Source organism: Rhincodon typus, chromosome 5 (assembly GCF_021869965.1).
Source record: "Rhincodon typus isolate 14 chromosome 5, sRhiTyp1.1, whole genome shotgun sequence".
Taxonomy (NCBI): domain Eukaryota; kingdom Metazoa; phylum Chordata; class Chondrichthyes; order Orectolobiformes; family Rhincodontidae; genus Rhincodon; species Rhincodon typus.
This window is the reverse complement of record NC_063336.1, coordinates 35016629-35041628: the sequence shown is the minus strand read 5'-3', so window position 1 is coordinate 35041628 and position 25000 is coordinate 35016629. Positions and strand designations below refer to the sequence as shown.

Genomic DNA, 25000 nt, shown 5'->3' with positions numbered 1-25000 from the left:
ATGAATAGCTTTGCACAACTTACTTTTCCACTTGGTTTGTACATTAAAATCCCCCTTGATTAATTGCCATGCCTACCTGACAAGCTCTCATTATTTCTTCCTTTATGTTCCACCCTACTGTGTGGTTACTGTTAGGAAGCCTTACACAATTCCAACATATGATTTCCAATGTTTATCGTTTTTTATTTCTATTCTTGAACCTATGTCTTCCCTCTCTATTATGCTATTATCATCATTCAGTTTCATTTACCATAATCATATGTTTAATATGATCTCAACACAGCAAACAATGCTGACTATGCATCAAGAGATAGTAGGAACTGCAGATGCTGGAGAATCTGAGATAACAAGGTATAGAGCTGGATGAACGCAGCAGGCCAAGCAGCACCGAAGGAGCAGGAATTTTTCTGAGAAAGGGTCTAGGCCCGGGGCGTTGGCTTTCCTGCTCCTCTGGTGCTGCTTGGCCTGCTGTGTTCATCCAGCTCTACACCTGGTTATCTCTGACCATGCATCAAAATGGCTAAGTTCTTAACATCGTGAAAAGATGTACATTTTCCACTGCAGTTAGCCACAACATTATTATTTCTAAGAACCTTCACCAAGTTTAGAATTAGTTCTTAAGTCAGGCAACTAGAATCCTGACTGTTCCTTTAATAGCGTTAAATGTATTAATTCCAACACCATATATCAATAGTTTATTACATAATATCTAATTTTTTTAATTGATTTGAAATTGTGGATTACACCCATCCTCACCATTTATAGGGTACATCAGCCGTACAGCAGACATGATGGATCACTCATTGAAAATTCATTTGTGTAGATTCAGTGCCTGAAAGACTTCTCTACAGGAACGAAGAATATTTTCTTGCCTGGAAAGCTTTCCCATACCAGTTACAGTCATAAAGTTATACAGTTATAATTTTCCAGCTTAAGTAACACAGTCTATGGCTAACTCATTCATTTTGCACTGATAAATTGAATTAACAAATTTAAGCAGCACAGCCAAGTGAAAATATAGAGATATGTTTTAAGAACAAATTAAACAACAATGAACTAAAAAGCAGGGCATTCCTTTTGTTGTACATGAACTTTTGTATTTGGGAACACAAATATTCAATATTATTTCCCCACATTGTACTTTGTGAAACAAAACATTATAAACAAAGAGATTACACAATAAAAACAAGATTGAAAATTAAATGTCGGTTCATTTTTCAAATTACCACAGCTTTCAACATTCAATCTCAAACAAAATTTAAAAAGTGTAAATGGAATCGATGGAATGAAAAGCAATTCAGTAGATAAGATATTTCGGTCAGTTACTGAAGAATACACAGTATTGTTGCAGAGTAATTCATAATCTTGAAATTTAACTTAGACGTGGGTTGTACAAAGCACAATAAAACTGTAGTTCAAGCAACACAGTCAGACAGAGCCACCTTGTGCCTGTACGAATTTTGATGGTTGGATGGTTTTTGTCTATAGACCATAAGACATAGGAACAAAAGCAGGCCATTCAGCCCATCAAGTCTGCTCCATCATTCAAGGAGACCAAAACAGATTTGATAATCCTCAACTCAACTTTCCTGCTTTTGCCCTGTAAGACCGTAAGATATAGGAGCAGAATTAGGCCATTCAGCCTATCAAGTCTACGCCACCATTTGACCATGGCTGATATGTTTCTCATGCCTTTTCCCTATAACACCGATTCCTTTACTAATCAACAAGCTATCCATCTCCATCTTTATTACAATCAATGACTTGGCCTCTGCAGCCTTCTGTTGGGCAATGATTCAGCACCCTCTGGCTGAGAAATTCCTCCTCATCTCAGTTCTGAAGAGTCATCCCTTTCTTAGATATCTTCACACTGCTGTTCATATAATTCAAACTCTCTCTACTTATACAATAGTAAACTGATTATTTGGAGGTTGCATCACTCAGGATGCTCAGTTTCACACTTAGCATCAAGACTGACAGACACCAAAACAATCATGTCCATTTCAGTTTTACCATTGAAACATTAGAATACTACTGTCCGGTCAGCTACCAGCATACCAGAGCACTTGGTACACTCTCCAGATATACAGCCAGGATCTTTACAAATATAACAGTGGAATTTGTTTCAAATATCGTGGCTGAGAACACAGCATTTTTGTTTCTTAAAAACTACACGATTACCTTTAATAAAATGTTTGCTTATGAGAGCCCAGTAATATTCCCACCAAGCTTCAGCATTCAGCAAACACAGAGCAGCAACATTGGAGTAAACCTCAGATTAGGTCTGAATTTTGGATAGTTTTCTTTGTTTTAGTAGTTCCAAAAACATTTTGTCATCTAATGCCTTTGCTCAGAATTGTAATAACACAGCTCTTTGCTTTTCAAGGTGACAGATATCAGTCAAACTATTGGTGATATCCATTAATATATTTTGCATTAATAGAAGTATCTCAGGGGAGAAAAAAAATGTGTTGATCCTAACTTTACACCCTTCTGTTCAATGCACACTCTTAAGATGTGCATACAACCTGCCAATCCCACTCCTGAGCCAGCTGCTGGGAGATGCACATGAACAGCATGGGTTGGCTCAGCTGCTATGTTCTGTCACTCTTTTAATTATCTGACTATTCTTCACCCCAACCCCCACCTAGCTTGCTCAGCTTAGATTGGAATTTTGCCATGTGGGACACCATAAGGGGAAACTTCTGTCCTACCATTCCTCGTCACAGGATCTAAATCAAACAAAGCACTAAGCTACCTTGTCAGCAAAATGTCAGCTTTTTATGCTAAAAACAGCATTTAACTAAAAGTGCGTATTTAGTCAAGTGGATAAACAATTTGGATCTAAATCTCTCAGCAATGAGGCAGGAATCTTGCTCTAATCCAGAGAACCACTCGTTACCACGGATAAGTTCTTAAAACCTTCACCTATACTCTCAGATATATTAAAAAAGACGATATGTTAGATATTACTTTACATAATTCTGCAGTTACAATCTTTGTCTACAACTCAATTTGCCACATTTTGAAAGGAATTATTCAAATTTAGTGTTCTGCAGGGTCCAATTCAATATTCCCACCCCTATGTTGTGCTTTCTAAATATGACCACAAAATGTTACTTCTAAGTTATTTAAAAAAATACCTGGAGAGAATTCAGATGTTTGAAAAGAAAAAAAAGAACATGATTGTGTTGGTGATGTTTGGAATGCTCCAATGAGGAGATATTGTATTGATTGCGTCTGTATACACTGGTGTTTCGAAGAATGGAAGGGAATGTCACTGAAACTAAAAAAATTTTGAAACAACTGGACTGATTGGACGCAGAGATGATGGTTCCCTGGTCAGGGGTCCAGAACAAGGTCACAGTCTCAGGATGTGTGGGCAGGATATTAGGAAGAAGGTACGGAGAAATTTCTTTGCTCAGATAAGTGAACCTATGGAATTCTCAACCACATAAGGCTGTGGCGAAGAAGTCAATGAATATAATTAAGAAACCGTTGGACTTCTAGAGGCTACAGGTTTCAAAAAGTATGGTGAGGGCACAGAAATACGGCACTGAGATGGAGGATCTACTATGATCATGTTGAATGATGGAGCAGGATGAATGGCCTAGACCTGCTCCTATTTTCTGTATTTCAGTTTCTTCCCCAAATCTCTGACTCTTCCCAAACTATACACTCTCAGTTGTATACTCAGAATTTTTTCGGACAGTCATTCTTTCACTAACCAGTAAAAGGTCCATCGCAGTCAAGTAGCCAAGTTCTACCTACAATTTTTCTCCCTGTATTACAACATCTTGCATTGCACTGTTCAAATCAGTAATTCACAGTGTAGGAACTGAATCTACATAGAACTATGCAGTTACAGCAATGTGGTTGCCCTAATCAACATATTTAAAGTATAATTTCCTGCCCATACAATTGAAGCAATTTCCTAAAAGAAAATTCCCATCAAATTAAGTGACGAAAGACAGGCGGCACAAATATTTACCTGCCATATCTCAAATCATAGACAGTGGAGCCTACACATTTATCAAATTCTTCAATGTTCATTTAACAATTACAGTCTCCTCATTCGCTTTTCATTTTCTATTCTAGGGATATACATTCAGACAATAAGTATTAAATCCATATTCCTTTATTGCGCATTTCTTCTTATAAATACATTAGTCATCAGCATAACAGATCTGAGCTTATGCATCACAAGAAGCATTTGTTACTCTTCATAGAAAGTTCTATTTTCTGTCTTATTAACACAGGCATCTGTTATAGCTTTCATTTACTGAGATTCATGACAGAAAAATCTTTCATTTACATAGTACGTTAGCACGTTCTCAGGATGTTCCAAAGATCTTTATTCTTTGTTTTTGAAACATACCCAATGTCACTTAAAAGGGACAACCAATCTGCGCAGAGTTTCAAAAGATACCACAATGAATGATTGACCAGAATTTGTTTTATTAGTTTTAGTAGGAAGAGATTCATGGACCAAGACACAAAAGCACACTCTACTCACCCTTAAATACCGCTACAGGACTTTCTGTCTTACTGCTGAGCAGGTAGAGAGCCAGTTTGAGGCATCGTATGAAAAACAGCACACTGAAAGTTACATACCCAAATCTGTAACAGGTGCTGAAGCCATAACCTTCTGAACTGAGGGAAATCAGTGTTTGTGAGAAAATGGGGATGGGAAATTAATGGAGTTAAAGGCAGACATATCACAAGGGCCTAATAATCTATATCCCAGAGTACTAAAGGAGATAGCCCTAGAAATATCAGATGCATCGATAGTCATCTGTCAAAATTCTATAGAATTATTGGAGCAGTTCCTATAGATTGGAGGGTGGTAAATGTAATGTATTATTCAGGGTAAGACAGAAGTAAAAGATAATTACAAACCAGTTAGCCTAACATCATTAATGGGGAAAATGATACAGAGTACTATAAAAGTGATAACAAAACATTTGGAAAGCATTAACAGGATTGCTCAAAGCCAGCATGGATTCATGAAAAGTAAATCATGTTTAATGCATTTAACAAATCTGGAGACTTTTTGAAAATATAACTAGAAGAACCGACAAGGGAGAACCAGTGAATGACATATTTCAGACTTTCAGAAGGTTTTTGATGAGAATCCATCATAGGCAGTTAGTAGGCTAAGTTAAAGCACACGGGATAGGAGGTAAAATACTGGCATTTATCGAGACAGGAAATAATGAGAGACATGGGACAAAATGAGTCTTATTCTGAGTGGTGGCAGTAGGGTACCACAAGGATCAGTGCTTGGGCCCCAGCTATTCATTTTTCACATTTATACTATTTACACATGTGTAGATATATAAACAACCTGGATGAGGAACCAAATGCAACATTTCTAAGTGTGATGACAAATAAATAAAACAACCCGAGATATTCGGAATGGAAAAAATCACTTGCCCTGGCTCCCAATGTTAACAGATACTTAAATTCTAGGATCTGCATTCCAAATCCACATCTTCACCAAAAACTATTTTTTGCATAGACCACCTTATGCCAAGTTTTCTTTATTTTTGTTCATTAATTTGGGCATCCCTGGCCAGGCCAGGCCATATTTATTGTCCATCCTAAATTGCCCAAAGGAACAAAAAGACATTAGCAAACCAGCAACTGGCAATGGTTTCATGGTCACCATTAGGCTGTTGATCCCAGACTTTTACTGAAATCAAACTTCACCATCTGTTATGCCAGCATTTGGACATGATCATTAGGTGGGTCCAGGGATTAACAGTCTAATGATGATAACACTAGGCTATTGCCTTCCCCAAGATCCATTTATTAGATTTTGAGATATACTGTTTTCAGACAAACAGGCTAACATGAGGATAAAACTATTAACTCTAAATCTTCAGTGGTTGAGGGAGAAGTTGTGCTATAACCAGCATTAAAATCTCAGGAAAACTGAGACTCCTCAGAATTGGTTTGTCTCTCCCACTTTAGAGCAAGACATAGCTCCCCAATCTCTCTATCTTCCTAGAAACACATTAACCTTTCTGCTCACCTGTCCTTTTCATCAAAAAAGGACATCCAACAGGTTTCCAGTGACTAGTCAAATACAATCCTTGGCATACAAAGACGACATACATGGTCACAAGAAGGGACTGAAGATTGGGACAGAACCGGATTTCTACTCAATGGAAATGGCCAAAGCAATTCCCTCAGAAATGCTAGCAGATACACAGCTGTAGAGTACTGCAATATCTACATCAGCATCATTCTAGACTCTGTCAGAAAAAAAAAGGAAAAATATAAAGAATTTCAGCTAACAGATGAAACAATCAACTGGCAATCACAGCAGCAACAGGGGACATGTGAGCAAAAAAAAAGTTATCTACCAGATTAGATTTTTTTTACACCCATTGGAAGGACACTACCTACTTTGAAAACATGCTATTTCTGCTAACGAAAAGATTGAGGTTCACGGATTACCAATATTGGATATTTTTCTTTAATTAAAACTGAGCAATTTTGAAGCAATTATGTTCATTTTCATCAGATTCCCAAAATGCCAGATTGGTCATGGTGTGGAGAAAATAGCAGGCAGCAATGCTGCCAAACCTCATTCATGACATTGCAATCGTTGGAATTTTTACCACATCATCACTTCTATTAGACCCTATTGAACACAATCCTAACTGTAAACATTCCAGACCGAAAATTCCAGGCCAAAATTCAAATGCAAATTAAGTACTGATTTTTCCTTTTTGAAAATGAAATCTTCAACTCAAACAGAAATCAATAAACAAGATCATATGAGTTGTTGTTACAATACTACAGCAAGACGATTGCCATGACCACGTCATTGTTACAAGATTGAATTTCTATTTTCTGGTGCCTGCACGTGCACAGTTGAACATGGAAATCCAAAAGGTGCTGTCAAGATATGTACAGAAATGGAGCTGGTGGGTAACTGCCCACTAGTTGTGCACTAAAATAGTTAAGTTGCCACATTTAGGAGTGATGTTTTAAAAGCTGTAGTACATGATAATTACTGTGGAATAACCTTCATGGCATTACAATATTTTACAAGTCTCATATTCAAAGAAAAACAATACTACAGATATCTAGATTTTTTCCCAATCTTTTATTTTATCTCTCACATATATACCTCAACTTTTTATTTTGCTTCTTGTTTGCATTAGAATAGAATGTAAATTTTTATTTCCTGACATTTTCTTTCCAGCTTTCAACACTGAATACCTCAAGATTAATAATTCAATTGGATTGCTGAAAACCACTGCTATTTCTTGCCTCGCTCATAAATACCTCTTATAGAGGGTTTTACACTGAACAGACATCCAACTATCATAAACCTCTCCTGCCAACCCTGCAAAGATTCTGCAGGCAATTGGATGCAGAAGTAATACTTTCACTGCCAAGAGCAAAACCGAGACTATTCTCTGCATCCTTCCATTCCTCCATTATATTTTATTCCTTTAGACAAAAGCAAAAACAAAAAAAAAGGTTTGGGGCATAGATTACCCCATGCTGTTCTAGAAATAGTATGAAGAAGCTAATTCTACAAGGCAATGGCCATCGTGCTGTGCAATGACATCAAGTAATAATTAAAATCTGGTGAAACATAACCAGTGAGAATAGGCAAATGTGGCAACCAGTTATCACAGAATCAAGGTCATGTCTCTGGAGCAAATGTCAAATACTCTATCTTCCATTGCTATTACTGGGCTAACGATGCTCGCCTTCAGGCTATTTTCAGTTGGCAATAAAACACATGAATGCAATTGGCTTCAAATTTAATGCATCCTGAAGTAAAATACGCTCAAATTTCTCATTTTAAGCTATATTCTTTGCCAGTAAACAGACCTATTCGGTCATCCTTCCAAGACTGGCCCACTTCTCCTTCCCCAGTCACTCCACTATCATTAGTTTCTCCTGCAGACTGCTGTCTTGCACCCAAAATGCTTTCCCTCAGCAATTATAACTTGCACACACTGACTTTCAAATCACTGCTCCTCAAGGAACTTTCAAAAGTTGATTGGAGTTTATTCACAGGTACAGGAATGACTGGCAAGTGGGAGGCTTTCCTTCATTGTTCAGACCATTGAGTATAGGAGTTTGGATGTCTGATAAGATTATACAGAACATTGCTGAAATCACTTTTGGAGTGCTGTGTATAGTTCTGGTCACCATGCTAAAGGAAGGATATTACAAAATTGATGAGTTCAGATAAGATTTACCAGGATGTTGCCGGAACTGGAGGGTTTTAATTATAAAGGGAAGGCTGGATAGGCTAGGACTTTTTTTCACTGGAGTGAAACAGGTTGGAGGGGTGACCTTATAGAGGTTTATAAAATCATGAAGAGCACAGATAAGGTGAATAGCAAAGGTCCTTTCCCAAGGTGGGGGAGTTCAAAATTCAGGGGCATATTTTTAAGGTGAGAGGAGAAAGATTTAAAAGGGGCCTGAGGGGCAACTTTTTCACATGGAGCGCGGTTCATATGTGGAATGAACTGCCAGAGGAAGTGGTAGATGCATGTACAGTTACAGCATTTAGAAGACATTTGGATAGGTACATGAACAGGAAAGGTTGAGAGGGATCTGGGCCAAACGCAGGCAAGTGGGACTAGTTTAGTTTGGACAACTTGGTCAATATGGAGGAGTTGGACCGAAGGATCTGTATCCATGCTGTATGACTTATAACTGTGCTTCCAACAATCCTGACCCAGAAACAGAAGTTGCTGGAAGCTCAGCAGCTCTGGCAGCATCTATGAAGAAAAAAATCTGAGTTAGCATTTTGGGTCTGGTGACCTTTGCTCAGGTTCAGAACCTGAGGAAGGGTCACTGGACCCGAAACGTTAACTCTGATTTTTTTCCTTCACAGATGCTGCCAGAGCTGCCGAGCTTCCAGAAACTTCTGTTTCTGGGTCAGGATTTACAGCATCCACAATTCTTTCGGGTTTTATTCCTGACCCAGAACCAAGTTTGGTCATTGTCCGATTACAGATCAGTACACTTTTGTTTAGGACGTTTAGTTAAAGTTTGGGAATCCCACACCCTTATTAACAAACATTAACTCTACAATACCAACTAAAAAATGTAGAATACCTTACAATATCTATCTTAAACCCTAACATCCAAAATCAGGGGTAAATACGAATTATCAAGCAATATCTACATTATACTCCAACAACAATCAATAAGACATAAAAATTAATCAGCAAACTGTGGTCAAGCACAATGAACTACATATTAAATGTAGACTGGGTCACAAAAGCCCCATTAACACTCTGATCTTCCTTCAGAGGGATTTCATTCTTCACTCCAGGACTCTACTCCTTAACTACCTCCAACATCATTTCAACTTGGGAGTGCTTAAACAGTAACTCATCTTCTCCCCAACGCCCCACCCTCTGAGCACTTCTCCCAGCTCTGTTAACATGAAGTCTGCACACAGCATCAACTGACTGCGGAGAATCTCTTCTGCAGTTCCTTGGTCAGTGATTGCCACACTGTCATATCGAAGATTTCTCCTTCCTTACTCGTTCCTGTTATTTTTGGCATGTCCGTGTTTTATTCTGGTCTCTTTGTTGTTTTCCTCAGAACTCCTGGATTCTTTCCTGTCCCTCCCTTTCTCAGGATTCCTCGATACCATCCTAAGTGTCATCTTTCCCAGGTTACCATTTTTCTAGAATTCCTGGATTCCTCTTTGTCTGCCTCCAACCATCCTTGTAACAAGCTCTTCACCACCCTCAGTCCTGTTAGATTTTCTTTTATGGGGCACATACAGGATTCCTTGACTCCCAATTTACACACCAGAGTGGCACAGATCCGATGACCTGGCTGGAGTGCCCTTTAAATGCTTAAAGGATTACTGGGCCCATCATGCGTGCCCTATCCCAGGTTCTGCATCCATCAAAATTTGTAGGCTTGGCAGGAAATGTTCATGTACTTCGCCCAGAAACAACCTAGGTTGGTTTCATAACAATGCTTTGTATTTAATTTTTATAATCAGTTAGCTGAGGAAAGAACAGTATCAAGGAAACCAGGAGAACATCTGAACACATTGAGTGGATTAATTAACTTTTAGTGCAAGATTAGTTGCTGGATTTCTGCTTGGTAGTATTTTTTTTAAAATGAAAAAAAATTTTATAAATTTGCTGGATGGAAACAACTAACAGAATATTAAGAAAGACTGAAGCCACTTTCCAGTGACTTGAAATCAGTTAATGGTAGCTGCACATCTGTATCACTATAACCTTATTATGCCTCTACACTGTACCTATACTCCAAGGCCATTAATGGCACATACCTGTCCACAAATCTTCAACAGATACAACTACTTTAAATGACTATCAATCAGGACCATCTCCTAACCCACCTGCAAAGCATCCAGACAATCAGCTGGATATTCAACTGGATGGATTCAAACTGTTAAAACCTCATCACTTAGACAACAGGACTCTGGCTATGAAAGGATTATATCCAGACTTAATCTGATCAAGTAGGCCAGATAAAAACAAAGTGCTGAAGAAATTCAGCAGGTCTTGCAGCATCTGTGGGGAGAAAAGCAGAGTTAACATTTTGAGTCCAGTGACCCTTCGTCAAATAAGCCAGGCTCCTAGACATTATACCACAAGTATATTTGTGATAGATGCATGGGCAATGTGACAAACAAGATAACACTGTTTATTTTCTCTGCAAATCAACATAAGCATTTGACAAGGCTTTCAGCCTTGTTAGTCACTCTTCAAACAACTTTCAAGTTTCAAATCCTAACTGTTTCTTTTTAAAACATAGAAACAGAAGATAGGAGCACCAGGAGGCCATTCAGCCCTTCCAGCCTGCTCTGCCATTCATCACAATCATCGCTGATCGTCCAACTCAATAGCCTAATCTGCGTTCTCCCCATAACCTTTGATCCCACTCACCCCAAGTCCTATATCTAGTCGCCTTTTCAATACATTCAATGTTTTGGCATTGACTACTTCCTGTGGTAATGAATTCCACAGGGTCACCACTCTCTGGGTGAAGAAATGTCTCCTTATCTCTGTCCTAACTGGTCTGCCCTGAATCTTCAGACTGCAAACCTGGTTCTGGACACACCCACCATCAGGAACATCCTCCCTGCATCCACCCGGTCTTGTCCTGTTAGGCTTTTAAGTGTCTATGAGATTTTCCCCCCCGTCATTCGTCTGAATTCCAGCAAAAACAATCCTAACCTAGTCAATCTCTGCTCATAAGTCAGTCTCGCCATCCCTTGAATCAGCCTGGTAAACCTTCGCTGCAGTCCCTCGAGAGCAAGAGCATCCTTCCTCAGAAAAAGAGACCAAACCTGCACACAATATTCTAGGTGTGGCCTCACTAAGACCCTGTATAACTGCAACAACACATGCCTGCTCCTGTACTCAAAACCTCTCGCAATGAAGGCCAACATACCATTGGTCTTCTCTACCACCTGCTGCCCTGCATGCTTACCTTCAGTGACTAGTGCACAAGGACACCCAGGTCCTGCTGCACACTCCCCTCTCCCAATTTACAGCCGTTCAGATAGTAATCTACCTTCTTGTTTTTGCTTCCATAGTGAATAATCTCATTTTTATCCAAATTATACTGCATTTGCCATTGATTTGCCCACTCACCCAACCTGTCCAGATCATGCTGAAAGATCTCTGCATCCTCGTCACAGTTCGCCCTCCCACCCAATTTGGTATCATCTGCAAACTTGGAGAACTTACATTTTGTTCCTCATCCAAATCGTTAATATATGTTGTGAATAGCTGGGGTCCCAGTACCGATCCCGGTGGCACCCCACCCAAACTTTCCAATATGCCACCGATAGAAATTTTAAAAATAACTCAACATAGCAGCTAGCTTCAAGACAACAGATAAGTCATCCATCTCTCTCTCTAAACTGCCGTGATACCTCACTCAGTAAAACATCCAAGATCAGTCACGGCAACCCTCAAAAGTTCTATATCCTTTAAATTTCTTAGTCTACCCTCCGACTTTGTAATCCATTTGTGTTTGAACTTGGAGCATTTGTAATAACTTTAAGACTGTAAGATAGATCATTTTTATCTTAAAGTAGGTTAAAGAAATAAATATGATCATATTCATTTTTACAAGAAAAAAAAATCGAAAGGAAACTTAAATAAAAACCAAAAGGAACTGCGGATGCTGTAAATCAGAAACAAGAAACAGAAATTGTTGGAAAGCTCAGCAAGTCTGGCAGCATCTGTGAAGAGAAATCAAGAGTTAACATTTCGGGTCCAGTGTCCAGTTCTGAGGAATTAACCAGCTTTTCCAAAATACAACCTGCTGAGATCAAACAAAGATTGGGAAAAGAAGAGAGACATCTTATCCCTCCTCACCCGGTCATAACAATGATTAGTTGAATTAACAAACAGTCCAAATCAAAACAAGTTATTTTCATACTGTAAATAAAATTTAAATCACAACATGCATTGCATACAAGACATTTTATTCAATAGGTAACGTATTAAAATGTTCAAGATATTACAACAGTTTCTACATATTGTTACAATGAAATGTAATCTACAAGCAAAAATGAACAGCAAGTTACGGTTTCAAATCCAAATGATCCGAAAATCTCAAAGCAAACAAATACTCACCGTACCCCATCTGCTTTCCAGCTGACTTTATATGGCTTTTGTTCGAGAAATTTAATATTCTGTTTGTCCATGGAAACAGGCTGTGCTCCAGGAAATCCTGCCCTGGATTAACAGAAATTCTATTACCAGACAGATAGAAAACAAAATGCAAAATATATGCATCTTACAGCTTGATCTAGGGATTCATTCTAAAAAGCCATTCTCAGTGTGTCGAAGATCCACCACTTCAGGATTACATTTTCCTCCTTAGATAGTGAATGCTATTGATTAAAAATGCAATAGAAATTCAAAATTTTCTACCATTTCAAACAGTTCTCAATGTGAGCATAATGGATAACAAACTAATAATTTAGGCAACAAGTTTAGCAAGCATGTAAGTGACCGATACCCCTTTTAAATCAATTAGATAGTAGAATAAAAATTTCACCCAGCACAGCGCAGTTAGACAGGCTTTATTTTCTTACAAAAGCAAAATATTGCAGATGCTGGAAATTTTGAAATAAAAAACAGAAAATGCTGGAAACACTCAGCAGATCAGATTGTAGCTGACAACAGACAGTTCAAGTTTCAAGTTGTGGTCACTGTTCATCAAAACTGAGGAAAGAAGTTCTGAAGAAGTCATACCAGACTCGAAACATTAACTCTGTTCCCCTCCCCACAGAGGCTGAGTTTCTTCAGCATTCTCTGGGGTTTTTTTTTCCAAATTTCCACCATCTGTATATTTTGCTTTTATTAAAGTAAGAAGTGCACTGTGTTTTGAGTAAAGTGAACAAGGGAGAATCTGGATGAACAACAGAAAAGGTGGAGGGCAGAAGAGAGTAAATACCAAAAGGTTGCATGATACAGAAGCCAAAGGGTAAAATGAAAAAACAAAATATATGCCTAAATGGAGTACGAATGGCTACACTGAAGCGGTCTGGTGCAATATTAAAGAGTAAAGGAAGAAATAAAACAAAGGGAACCAAGCCATTCACATCTCATCTGGGGAGGTTGTGGTTTAGTGGCAATGTCACTGGATTAGTAATCAAGAACCCCAGGCTAATGTTCTAGGGCATAAATTTGAATCCCATCGTAGCAGATGGTGAAATTTTTAGAAGTTTTATAAATCTAGAATAAAAAGCTAACCTAATGGTAACCATGTTGTGATCACTGTAAAAACCCATCTCTGTTCACGAAGGAAGGAAATCTGCCACCCTCATCAATTCTGACCTATATGGAACTCCAGACTCTCAGAAATGTGGCTGATTTTTAACTGCCTTCTGGACAATTAGGGATGGACAATAAAAATCTGGCCATAAAACAGAAGAATAATGCAGATAGCCGACATCTGAAGTAAAAACAAAGTAGTACAAAAAAAACCAAGTAGCATCTGTGCAAAGAGAAATAAAGCCATATTTTAAAGTCCAATTCAATTCTCCTTTAGAAGTGAACTGCATTTGTTTTTAGCGAAGGTAGAAACGTGATCAACTTCATACCTTTGAAGCAAATGAGTACTAAAAACATAATAAAGAAAGAGAAAAGAAATTACAAGGGTAAACTGGCAAGGAATATAAGAACTAACAAGAGCTCTTTTAAAATAGATAAAACGGATGAAAGAGGTCAAGGTGCATATAGGCCCTTAGAAAATGAATGAGAGAGATGGTTATGGGAACAACTGGGGCTTAGTTTTTAGCAATCTCATCTCAGAATCATAAAATTCCAGGTTTAAGCAGGCCAACAGAGTGACAGATGTTAAATTTGGTAAGGCAAACCAGGGCAGGACTTATAAAGTGAACAGTAGGGCCATAGGGACTGTTGCCGAACAAAGACACCTAGGGGTGCAGTTGTATAGTTCCTTGAAAATGGAGTCGCAGGTAGACAGGGTGGTGAAGGCGGCATTTGGCATGTTTGCCTTCGTTGGTCAGAGCATTGAATATAGGAGTTGACATGTCATGTTGTAGCTGTACAGGACATCAGCGAGGCCAGTTTTAGAATACTGCATACAATTCTGGTCACCCTTCTATAGGAAAGATATTATTAAACTTGAGAGAGTGCAAAAAAAATTTACAAGGATATTGCCAAGACTAGAGAGTTTCAGTCATAGGAAGAGGCTGAAATGGGCTGGGGCTTTTTTCTCTGGACCGTCAGAGGCTAAGGGGTGACCTTATGGAGGTTTATAAAATCATCGATAGGGTGAATAACCAAGGTCTTTTTCCTATGGTGGGGGTGTCCGAAATTAGAAGGCATGGGTTTAAGGTGACTTGGAAAAGATTTAAGAAGGACCTGAACAGTAACTTTTTCACACAGAGGGTGGTGTATGTATGGAACAAGCCAGTACAATTACAACATTGATAAGGCATCTGAATGGGAATAATGAATAGGAAGGATTTAGAGGGATACGGGCCAAATGCTGGCAAGTGGGACTAGGACACAATCAAGAAGTCTGGTTATCATGGACAAGTTGGACCAGGAGTTTGTTTCCATGCTGTATGATTCTATGACAAGGAAATGGCAAAAGGAGTCAAACAGATCTTTTGCATCATTCTTCTTAGCGTTAGATACCTTGAATATCCCATTAACACTAAAGAATAAGGGGGAAGGATTAAGTACCATCATCATTAGAGAAGTGGGATTGGACAAACTAATGGGGCTAAAGGCAGACAAGTCCTCTAGCCCTGTTGGTTTGCATGCTAGGATCTTAAAACAGGTAGCTACAGAGACAGGGGACACGTTGGTCTAATTTTCCAAAATTCTTGGATGCTCAAGAAGTACGAAAGGATAGGGAAACTACTCAAAAGCAAAGGAAGCAAAAAGCCAGTAACAACAAGTCGATCAGCCAAACATCTATTGTCGGAAAAGTATTAGAACCAATTATTAAGTAATAGCAAAACATTTGGAAAATCATAATCTAATCAAGCAAAGTCAGCATGGCTTCATAAAAGGGAAGTCGTGTCTGACTAATTTACTAGAATTTTGAGAGTAAGTCTCAATCAAAGTGGACAGAGGGGAACCAGTAGAGGTGCTGTATTTGGAGTTCCAGAAGGCATTCAACCAGGTATCTCACAAAAGGTTGTCATAAGAGCCCACTGTGTTGGAGGTAGGATATTGGCATTGATAGAGAACTGGCTAAGGGCAAGAAACAGAGTGGAGCTAGGGGTTTACTTTCACATTTATTACCTATGACCAGTGGGTTCACAGGGATCAGAGCTAGGACCACAATTGTTTACAACATATAATTAGGACTTGGAAAAAAGAAGCAAATGTTCTCTAGCCAAGTTTGCAGATGACACAAAAATAGGTGGAAAAGCAGGTTGCGAGAGCTATAAACAGTTTACAGAGATATTGAAAGGTTAAATAAAAGGGCAAAAATTTGCAAACGGAGTATAAATGTGGGGAAATGAAAAGTTGTTTATTTTGGAAGGGAGAACAACGTAACAGAAATTCTTCAGGTCTTATGGTTGGTGGAAGGAAGAACAAAAAAGAAGATCTGGAATAGAACAGACAGCGGGAGAGATCAAATGATAAAATGTCATGGAACAAAAGGCAAAAGGAGTGGTAATGGTCACTGTAAAGTAACGAAGCATTGATCCCAAGTGTGATTGGTAGAATAATTAACAGCTCTGTTTGAAAGCAAAAAAGAACATGAAAAACTAGATTTTAGTTGGCAAACAGCAAAAAAAAAACAAAATGGGGTCCGGAGGCCATTCCGTGAAATTGTTGCTTTCTTTCCTTATGTCAACCATTACTACAACCATTTACTGTAACCTGGGTAGGCGATGGCCTAGTGATGTCATCGTTAGACTATTAATCCAGAGATCCAGGTAATGTTCTGGGGACTTGGGTAACAAATCCTGCAGATGGTGGAACTTGAATTCAATAAAAATCTGGAAATAAGAATCTAATGATGACCAGGAAACCACTGTCAATTGCCACAAAAAAACCCATCCAATTCACTCATTTCCTTTAGGGTAGGGAATTTACCATCATTACCCAGTCTGGCCTACATGTGACTTCAGATCCACAGCACTGTGGTTGACTCTCAATTGCCCTCTAAGCAATTTATGGATTGGTAATAAATGCTTGCCTAGCTAGTGATGCCCACAACGCATGAATGAATTTTTAAAAGTTCCTTTTGCTCCATGGTATGTTTGCCATTTAATCTCTCACCCTTTCGTCCCAAACCCAAGATGTACTCTTTTGTTCTTCCAACCCTAACTTCCCATTTCAAAGGCGTAAATACCACTAGATTTCAAAAAGCCCAGAGCTATGAATATGTTATATTCAATTCAAAAAGTAACTCTGTTTCTCTTTCCATAGTTGTTCACAAGCCCAAGTACTCCAAGCATTTGTTTTAATGTCAGATGTCCAGCATGCACAGTTTTTTGTTTTTACTTTACGGTGTCGACAAGAGATGCAAATGGCTAGTTTGGTTTGCCTCACTTCTTTCTCTGTCCGTCACATTGCACTCACACAGTTGCTATTCAGCTATTCACATATCCTCTGAACACATCTCTTGTTTTGTTACATTACCCATTACAATTCCCTTTGGTTTCTGTACGATGAAACGTTTTGGCATTAAAGCTCTCTCCTGCCTTTGGCCGATCATAGACCTTCCTCTTTGTTCTTCCAAAGCCTCCCCCTTTCAATTTTATCAAAACCCAAGTCATTTCTATCTTTCCTGAATTCCAATGGAGGGTCATCACCACCTAATACATTAGCCCTGCTGTCGCCATAGATGCAATTGAGGCTTCTGAATATTTTTATATTTATATATTTACTATTTTGTTTCTATTGTCATCACAGTCCTTTAAACAACAGTTTACACATTTTGCATGTGCAACTATGACTGATAATCTAGACAGTAATTATAATGGCTAATACAGGTAGTTCTCCTATAACGCAATAATTGCATTCGTGCGTGACCTCACACTATAGAAAATCACATTATAGAAAATCGTGTTATAGGGAAATTGATACAGAAAAATCACTATACCTGTACAGCAGAAAGTCTGTGTTATCCAAACAGCATCCGCCATTCAATCGCATTACAGCCAATTTGCATTAACAAAACACACATTATAGCAGAACTACTTGTACTGTCAAACATTTCTTTTTCAATAAATGGAAGGAACACACAATCTCATAACTAACACAAAGGTTTGTGCAAAGAGCTTCCTAGCAAGTGGACTTCAGCCTAACACATTGCTTGGTCATGGAGTGCCCATGAAATAATTCCTCACCAGTGATTTTTAAATGAAAATGAATACTTGTGTAATTAAAACTTCAAGTATCCACAGTTACAGATTAACTGCAAACAAATAAAACAAAACTAATTGATCAAAATTAATAATCTGGATTATTAATGCCAGAGGGAAAGCTCGCTAATTCAGGGGAACGTGATAAAAAGGCTTCTACTGCATGAAATACAAATGCAAAATATACAGAAGATGCTGGCAATCTGAAATTAAAAACAGAAACAGAACATTTGACAGCAGCAGAGCTAAACTGAGAATCTGTGACCTTATTTTAGAAGTAGGTAACTCTGTTTCTCTCCACATATGCTCCCAGACCTGCTATGTATTTTCAGTATTTTACGTTTTTATTCTACAGTAGGTAGAGTGCCCACACAAGAAAGCCACTTACCTTTCCCATCCACAGAACTGCTGACATTTTCTTTGGATCTCTGATAACTTGGACAGGATTGTGATTTGCGTCACTCCTTTAACTAGCATGCCTTCCAGAAAAATTGCTCCCTTTTGAGAAAATTAAACAACTGTAGTAAATCTGTGTTAGAACAAGGGTCAATGAACAGCAAGGTCAAACTGTATGTAAAAAGATGGCTCGAACTGATCTCATCAGTTTGCTGCCAGTTGGATTAGATTAAATTTACCCAATTTTGTATAAAATCTTAAAGGCATCTAGTGGAACACAATCTAATGTTATGAGATATACATTACACAAGATCGGAGATGGGGGCTGAGAAGGGTCAGATTTATCCAATCCTGATATATTGCTTCGATTAGAACTATTGGTAGTGATTTTTGCAATATTGAGTTGCATTTAATGTTCATTCATCAATAATACAAAGGCAGTTTGTCTAGCATTTCGGCCCATTTAACTTGAATGAACTAATGAGATTTACATTAGCGACCAAATGTTTTGTAGTATTTAAAATATATACTCCAAGTAAGTGGAAATTGGATGAACTTGATGAGCTTAAATGTATTTATTCAATCTAGGTTTTCTTCTACTCGGATTCTACCCGTTTAAATCAAACTTTAAACTTATTGATTAATTTTATAGGGCTATAAATCAATAATGAAGAAAACATCTAACTAATTATAGATATGCAACCAGTATTGATGGATAAACCTAATTTTGATTGGCTTTAATGCTCCTCTCCAAATCCTTGCAATTAGATTCTTACCAATTTAATTCGCTCCTTTCTCCTTTTGCATGAGTTGTAGCCTGAAGACCCAGGTTCTGAGTCTTTACTGATCCTACAACCATCATCATCAACGTTTTCATCGTCATCCTCAAAGCACCAATCTGGTCTTTCTGGTGGAGGAGGAGCATCTTCAACCTCACCATAGCGACTGAAGAGTTCTTGCAGGTATTCCCCTTTATAAATGCCAGGAGGTCTTGCCTGAGCAAAAGTAGCAACAGCTGCTTCAATGCTAAATAACGGAAAAGTACAACAGTCACTTGTCTAGTATAAGACAGTCAGTTTAAAATAAAACAAATTGCAATCAAGTTTGAAATTCTTAAAAATCAAAATAATGTCAGCAATAAATAATCCAGTCAGTTCCTAAAATAAGAATCAGTGACTGGTCAAATTAAAGCATAACAGAAGTAGGCTTTTCGGCTCAGTGTGCACCACCATTCAATTAGATCATTGCTGATCAACTACCTCAAAAAAAGTTTCCTCCACAATCTCCACACCACTAGATATCATTAGACTCCAGAAATCAATTTATTTCTGTTTTGAACATGGTCACCAACTGGGCTTCCACAATGATCCAGGGAGAAAATTCCTGAGTAAATAAAAGCTCCTCATGAGTCTTAATAGTCTTCCCTTACACTGAGGCTATGTCCCTAATTCAAGGGCAACTAGAGACAGGCAACAAACCATGCCCCAAAAATGAATATTTAAAAAAAACTGGAGTCATAAGTCAGGGCAGGCATTCAATCTACATCCACCTCATCATGCTATAGAACTTCATAAATTAGAACGAGAGCTGATCTCATTCTCCAAAATTCCTGACAAAAGGAACACACAGCTATGAAAACTTGATATCACTAAGGTAATGAGTTACTTACAAAATCAGTGTGGCATCCTGGAGTTTAAAACTTCATTTGTTTCAGAGCTAATCAAGAAGGAACACTATAGTGATTTCTATTGTAATAAACTGTCAACTGTAATTAAATTTACATCTGAGATTGAGATCGGAGATGCATTTAAAAAGGATCATAACTGTCTGTTTAAAATACTCCGATTTTGTGAAGATGTGTTGGAAGTGCATTCCCTGTGACTTCCCCAATTTGCATTAGGTGTTTAGCCAAATGGCCTTTTATGCTAAAGTAGTATCTGGCAATTATTTTCCAAAAAAAAAAAAAAAAAAAAATCTAAGCTTTCTAGAAAGTTAAAAATTGCCTTGTGCTGTGTGGCTTTAAATTAAAATAGGATTTGTAATTGAGGATATTCATAATTTTTTCTAATTCAGAATTCTGTGCAAGTTCCAATGACCTATACGTCACCGCAAACGCAGAAAGTAATGTTACTGTGTGATTGTATCAGTTAAAAAAGGAATTAGAGAGAATAAAATGCAGCACCCGACAATCAAAATATTGCCCTCAATGTACAATTTGGGGCACAAAATAATTTTTCAACGTCTAAAATTTGCATATCTATGAAACTCCAAAGTACCTAGCTTTTGAATAGGAAGCGTTACCCTGCAACAGCCATTTTGAAATTAGACATTAGATATTATTCCACTAAGACGTGACCAGAAATTCAAGTTTTGTTTGCAAATCTTACCAAAGACATATTTTAACAGTATTCAATTTTGTTTAAATTTTTTCCTACCACTGCAACAAGTACAAACTCTGGTATCAATCTATTACTGCGGAGGGAATTCAAATAAAGTTCTAAGAGTAAAAGAATTGGAACACAAAACTAAAGAAAAAAAAAAACAAAAAAATCATATTTATAAACTGTTTAGATCTCTCGGTCAACTCCTCATGATATCCTCATTACTTCCCTTCCCACCTAGCTTCGTGTCACCTGCAAACTTAGCAGTAGTACATTCACTATCCTCGTCCATGTCATTACTATATATTGTAAATAATTGTGGCTCCAGCATGGATCCACAAGTTACAGGTTGTCAGCCTGAAAATGCTCTTTTTATCCCACCTTTCTGTCTGCTATTAATTAGCCAATCCTCTCTCCATGATATTATACCACCACCAATACAACAGGTTATTTCTTAACAAAAACAAAGTTGCTGGAAAAGTCCAGCAGGTCTGGCAGCATCTGTGAAGGGAAAAACAGAATTAAAGTTTCAGGTCCGGTGACCCTCAGAACAGAGGGTTATTTCTTAAGTAGCTATTGCTTATAAGCCGTACCTTATCAAATGCATTCAGGAAATCCACATAAAATACATCTTCTGGCTCCCCTTTATTTAAAATGCTTACTACCTCCTCAAAAGAGCTGCAGAAAATTTGTCAGGCACAATTTCCCCTTCATGAAGCCATCCTGACTTTGCTTGAATATATTATGGGTTTCTAAATACTTAGCCATTACTTCCTTTATAACAGATTGTAACATCTACCCAACAACAGATGTTAACTTAACTGGCATACAGTTACCTGTTTTTGTTTCCATTTATTTTTGAATAAGGCTGCTACATTAGCAGTTTTGCAATCCTCTGGAACTCTTCCAGAATCTACAGATTCTTGAAAGGTTAGTACCAATGCATCAAATATCTCTGTAACTATCTACTTTAAACCCCAAGTTGCAACCCTTCAGGTCCAGGGGACTTACCGGCCTTTTGCCCCATTAGTTACATATATCCCAACCAATGGCAGACTGTATTAAACATCCCATTGACCGTTTGCAGTGAACAGCATCTGACTGTGCTCAACAAGCTCAATCCTGCAAGCCTCAGAACACCGTGTCCAACATTAGAAGCAATTCCGCTTTTGGACAACATGTACTGAAAAAGTCTGCGCAAAAAATTACACCAGAATCTAATTTAAGATTGGCAGCTGGACTCACAGTTGCATTTGGATGTGCTAGGTGCAAGACATTAACACACGTTCCCGTTTTATGTAGGCACAAAGAATTTGCACATACATTGCACTTTTCTCACTGTGAAAGTGTCATGGAGACTGCCAGTCTCTGCTGCATCCCCCTGACCAAAGTCTACCAGCTGGTTTGAGAAATAAGACCGACAGTTAACTGTCCCTGCTGCAAATCCATACCAACGATGGCCCAATAAATCAGCATCTCTTCTCCTGATGTACAAATTGGCGTTGATTTTCCAAATCTGTTTTTGTTTGTGTTCTAATCCTGGCAAGTGTATGATGAAAAGCAATGTTCTCCTTTTAGCAAAATTTTTAACCATGGCATACAAGAAGAAACAAAATACACGCAAACACTTGCAACATCCTGAAATTGAGAAGTTTCATGAATAAAAAAATTTTTTTGGCATTATTGATATCTGTTGATAATCTCAAATGTACTTTAAAATTATGAAAATCAATTACCTCCAATCCATTTTCTCCACCAAGTAAGCACAAATGAGGAACCCAGTTCGATTGAAGCCATGTGTACAGTGTACTCCTGCAAAACAGATTTTATAATGAAAGTAAGAACTGATTTTCTTTGCTGCAAACTCCATTTGTAAAGCTTTTCAGTGTATGAATAACCTGCCCAAGTAAAATACAGTTCCTTGAACAGTCCACTGGTGGATCCAATGAGCGGCAGGTTGTTGATCACAGCTTGGACAGCTATACAGGTGCTACCTGCATGACAAGGATGAGGATAATCAGCCAAGGTTTAACTGCCAAATCCTCTGTTGGAAATTCAAACATGCTGATCACTATGCAAGGACAGGATGGTGTTTCTTCATGATACCCACAATCACAAAACCTGTTAACACTCAGTCAGAACTAAATACATGAAGACTGGCCACTAGAGATAATGGGCAGTGATTATAATTCATAGATTCACACTCCAGGAAAGGAAGAACGTTCGTGTGAACAAAAAAAAATGTAAAGAAGTCAGTGCATAATCAAAATATGTGAAGTTACAACTTTTTATTGTAAACCAGGAGACATAAATAGAAACTAAAAACAATCTTGCAAGGAGCCACCATACGGCTTTATTATGAGAAATTTCATTAAGAATTAGGCAATTTCCTTTCACATAGCTCTCCTAACATACTGAAGAAAGGAAGAATATTGGCAGAGAAAGGTAGGAAATATAAAGAAACCAGTGAATAATAAAAACATAGTTATTTTATGCATCCAGTAATCTCCTAGTTTAATGCATAAGCCTTCATACAATGCATACAGATAGCAATGCATTTTAAAGAAAACCATTTAAGTTATCTTTACTGAGCATTTAATGATCATATTTCATCACTAATGCGACGAAATTATTTTTGTTGTCAGCTCACTGGCAATCCAGATAAGGAATAATTTGTCTTCTATTAACTGGTGGTAGCTAATAATTAGGATTTGTATTTAATTGCAGCTCACTTAGTCTTCAGCAAATACACGTACAGCAGACGCATTAAAACCAAGGTTTGCGACAACTGTCATTTTCATGCTCCAGTACAACAAGACATTTAAAAAGGAAAACACTTTCCACCATAACATGAAGCGGTCAACTTCCCTTCAACATCAATATTGTGCCGATATTATCTTCACGTAGAAATAAAATGCACAACCAAAGCTCAGATCAAATTTAAACCTAATTGGGTGGGGGTGGGGTTTGGATAAGAAAAATCTGTGCATCTGTAGAGTAGGGCAGGTGGGTGGGGGAAAAGCAGGAATTGAGAGGCAGAAGGCAGGGAACAAGTAACAACCAAAGAATCAGAATCCCTACAGTGTTGAAGCAGGCCATTCAGCGCATCAAGTTCACATCAACCTTCAAGTGCATCCCATCTACATCCACTCCCTCATCCTATCCTTGGAACCCTGCATTGCCCACTTAGCTTGGCCAATCCACCTATCCTGCACATCTTTGGAACTGAGAGGGGAACCTGGAGCACATGGAGGAAACCCACACAGACATTCTCCCCGTGTGCGTTGTGAGGCAGCAGTGCTAACCACTGAACTACCATTATGCCCAGGTGAGGCAAATGGAACAAGAGAGTAAAAGGAGTTTGGTGAAACAGAGAGCAATTAAGTGAAAAAGAGGCATTGGGTGAGACAAGCTGAGGGAAGGACAGGCAGATAGAGAAAGGATGGGGAAAAGGAATAAGAGAGAAATAAGATAGAGTGAGAAAAAAAGGCAGGAGGAAGAAGGCAGAGTGAGAACAAGGCAAGGCAAATAGTTTTTCCCTGAAATGTTTAAACCGAATACTAAAAACAGAATACATGGTTATGTCTTAGTGTCTTCAACACCACAGGCCAATATATAATACACATTCAAACAATTCATGAAAATGTGTTGCAGGGCTTTTAAAAAAAAAAGGGCAAATATACTTGACATCTTGAGATATCTCAAAATGTACCTGAGATATCCAACATAAAACACATTCAGGGATGCTGAATGCCAATTCTGTTGTTTCTGTGGCAACAGCCAAGATGGTTTTCCAACAGATTTCTATTGATGTTATCGATCACTCAGTTGGAAAGTGTCAGACAGTCACTGTAAAAATTGTCATCCGTCTTAGTAATAAGCACCTCTGTTTCTTTGCAAGGACCTCCTCCTTCCTAGTGTGATAATGCTTTGACAGTTTCCAACAGAGTATCTCTACAAGAAAGAGAAATTACCAAGCTTTCAACCAGTTTACATTTTTCTTCGAAGAAGTTGCCTCCAAATAAGCTCCTACTCATTCAGTCATATGCATCTTGCTTCACATGGACATATTCCCTCAATATAAAACTAAAAGGCAAATTTTAAAAAAAACAGACCTACTCAGGAGACAGCAAAAGGATTCGTACACCATGCAAAGGTATCTATTCACGCTGCAGTGCTCTAGATAGTGCAAAGTACAAGATTGTAGAATTGCTTGCCGAGCCGGTGGGTTTGGTTGCAGACGTTTCGTCACCCTACTAGGTAACACTGTCAGTATGCCATCATGAAGCATCGGTGTTCTGTCCCGCTTGTTATTTATATGCCTTGGTTTGCTGGGGTGGTTGGCATTACTTCTGGTTCT

At 38.2% G+C, this 25000-nt stretch overlaps 1 protein-coding gene across 1 annotated transcript in view; it reads right to left on the bottom strand.

The window, feature by feature from the left end:
* Positions 1 to 22510, bottom strand: part of LOC125483107 (mRNA-capping enzyme-like) — a 37463-nt gene extending 14953 nt beyond the window's left edge. Inside the window, exons 1-4 of the mRNA XM_048596727.1 lie at positions 22377 to 22510; positions 19036 to 19285; positions 18252 to 18361; positions 12630 to 12731 (exon numbers count right to left, since the gene is read on the bottom strand). Coding sequence (XP_048452684.1) covers positions 12630 to 12731; positions 18252 to 18361; positions 19036 to 19285; positions 22377 to 22510 — 596 coding nt within the window. The remainder of the gene's footprint in view (positions 1 to 12629; positions 12732 to 18251; positions 18362 to 19035; positions 19286 to 22376) is intronic.
* Positions 22511 to 25000: the final 2490 nt, after the last annotated feature.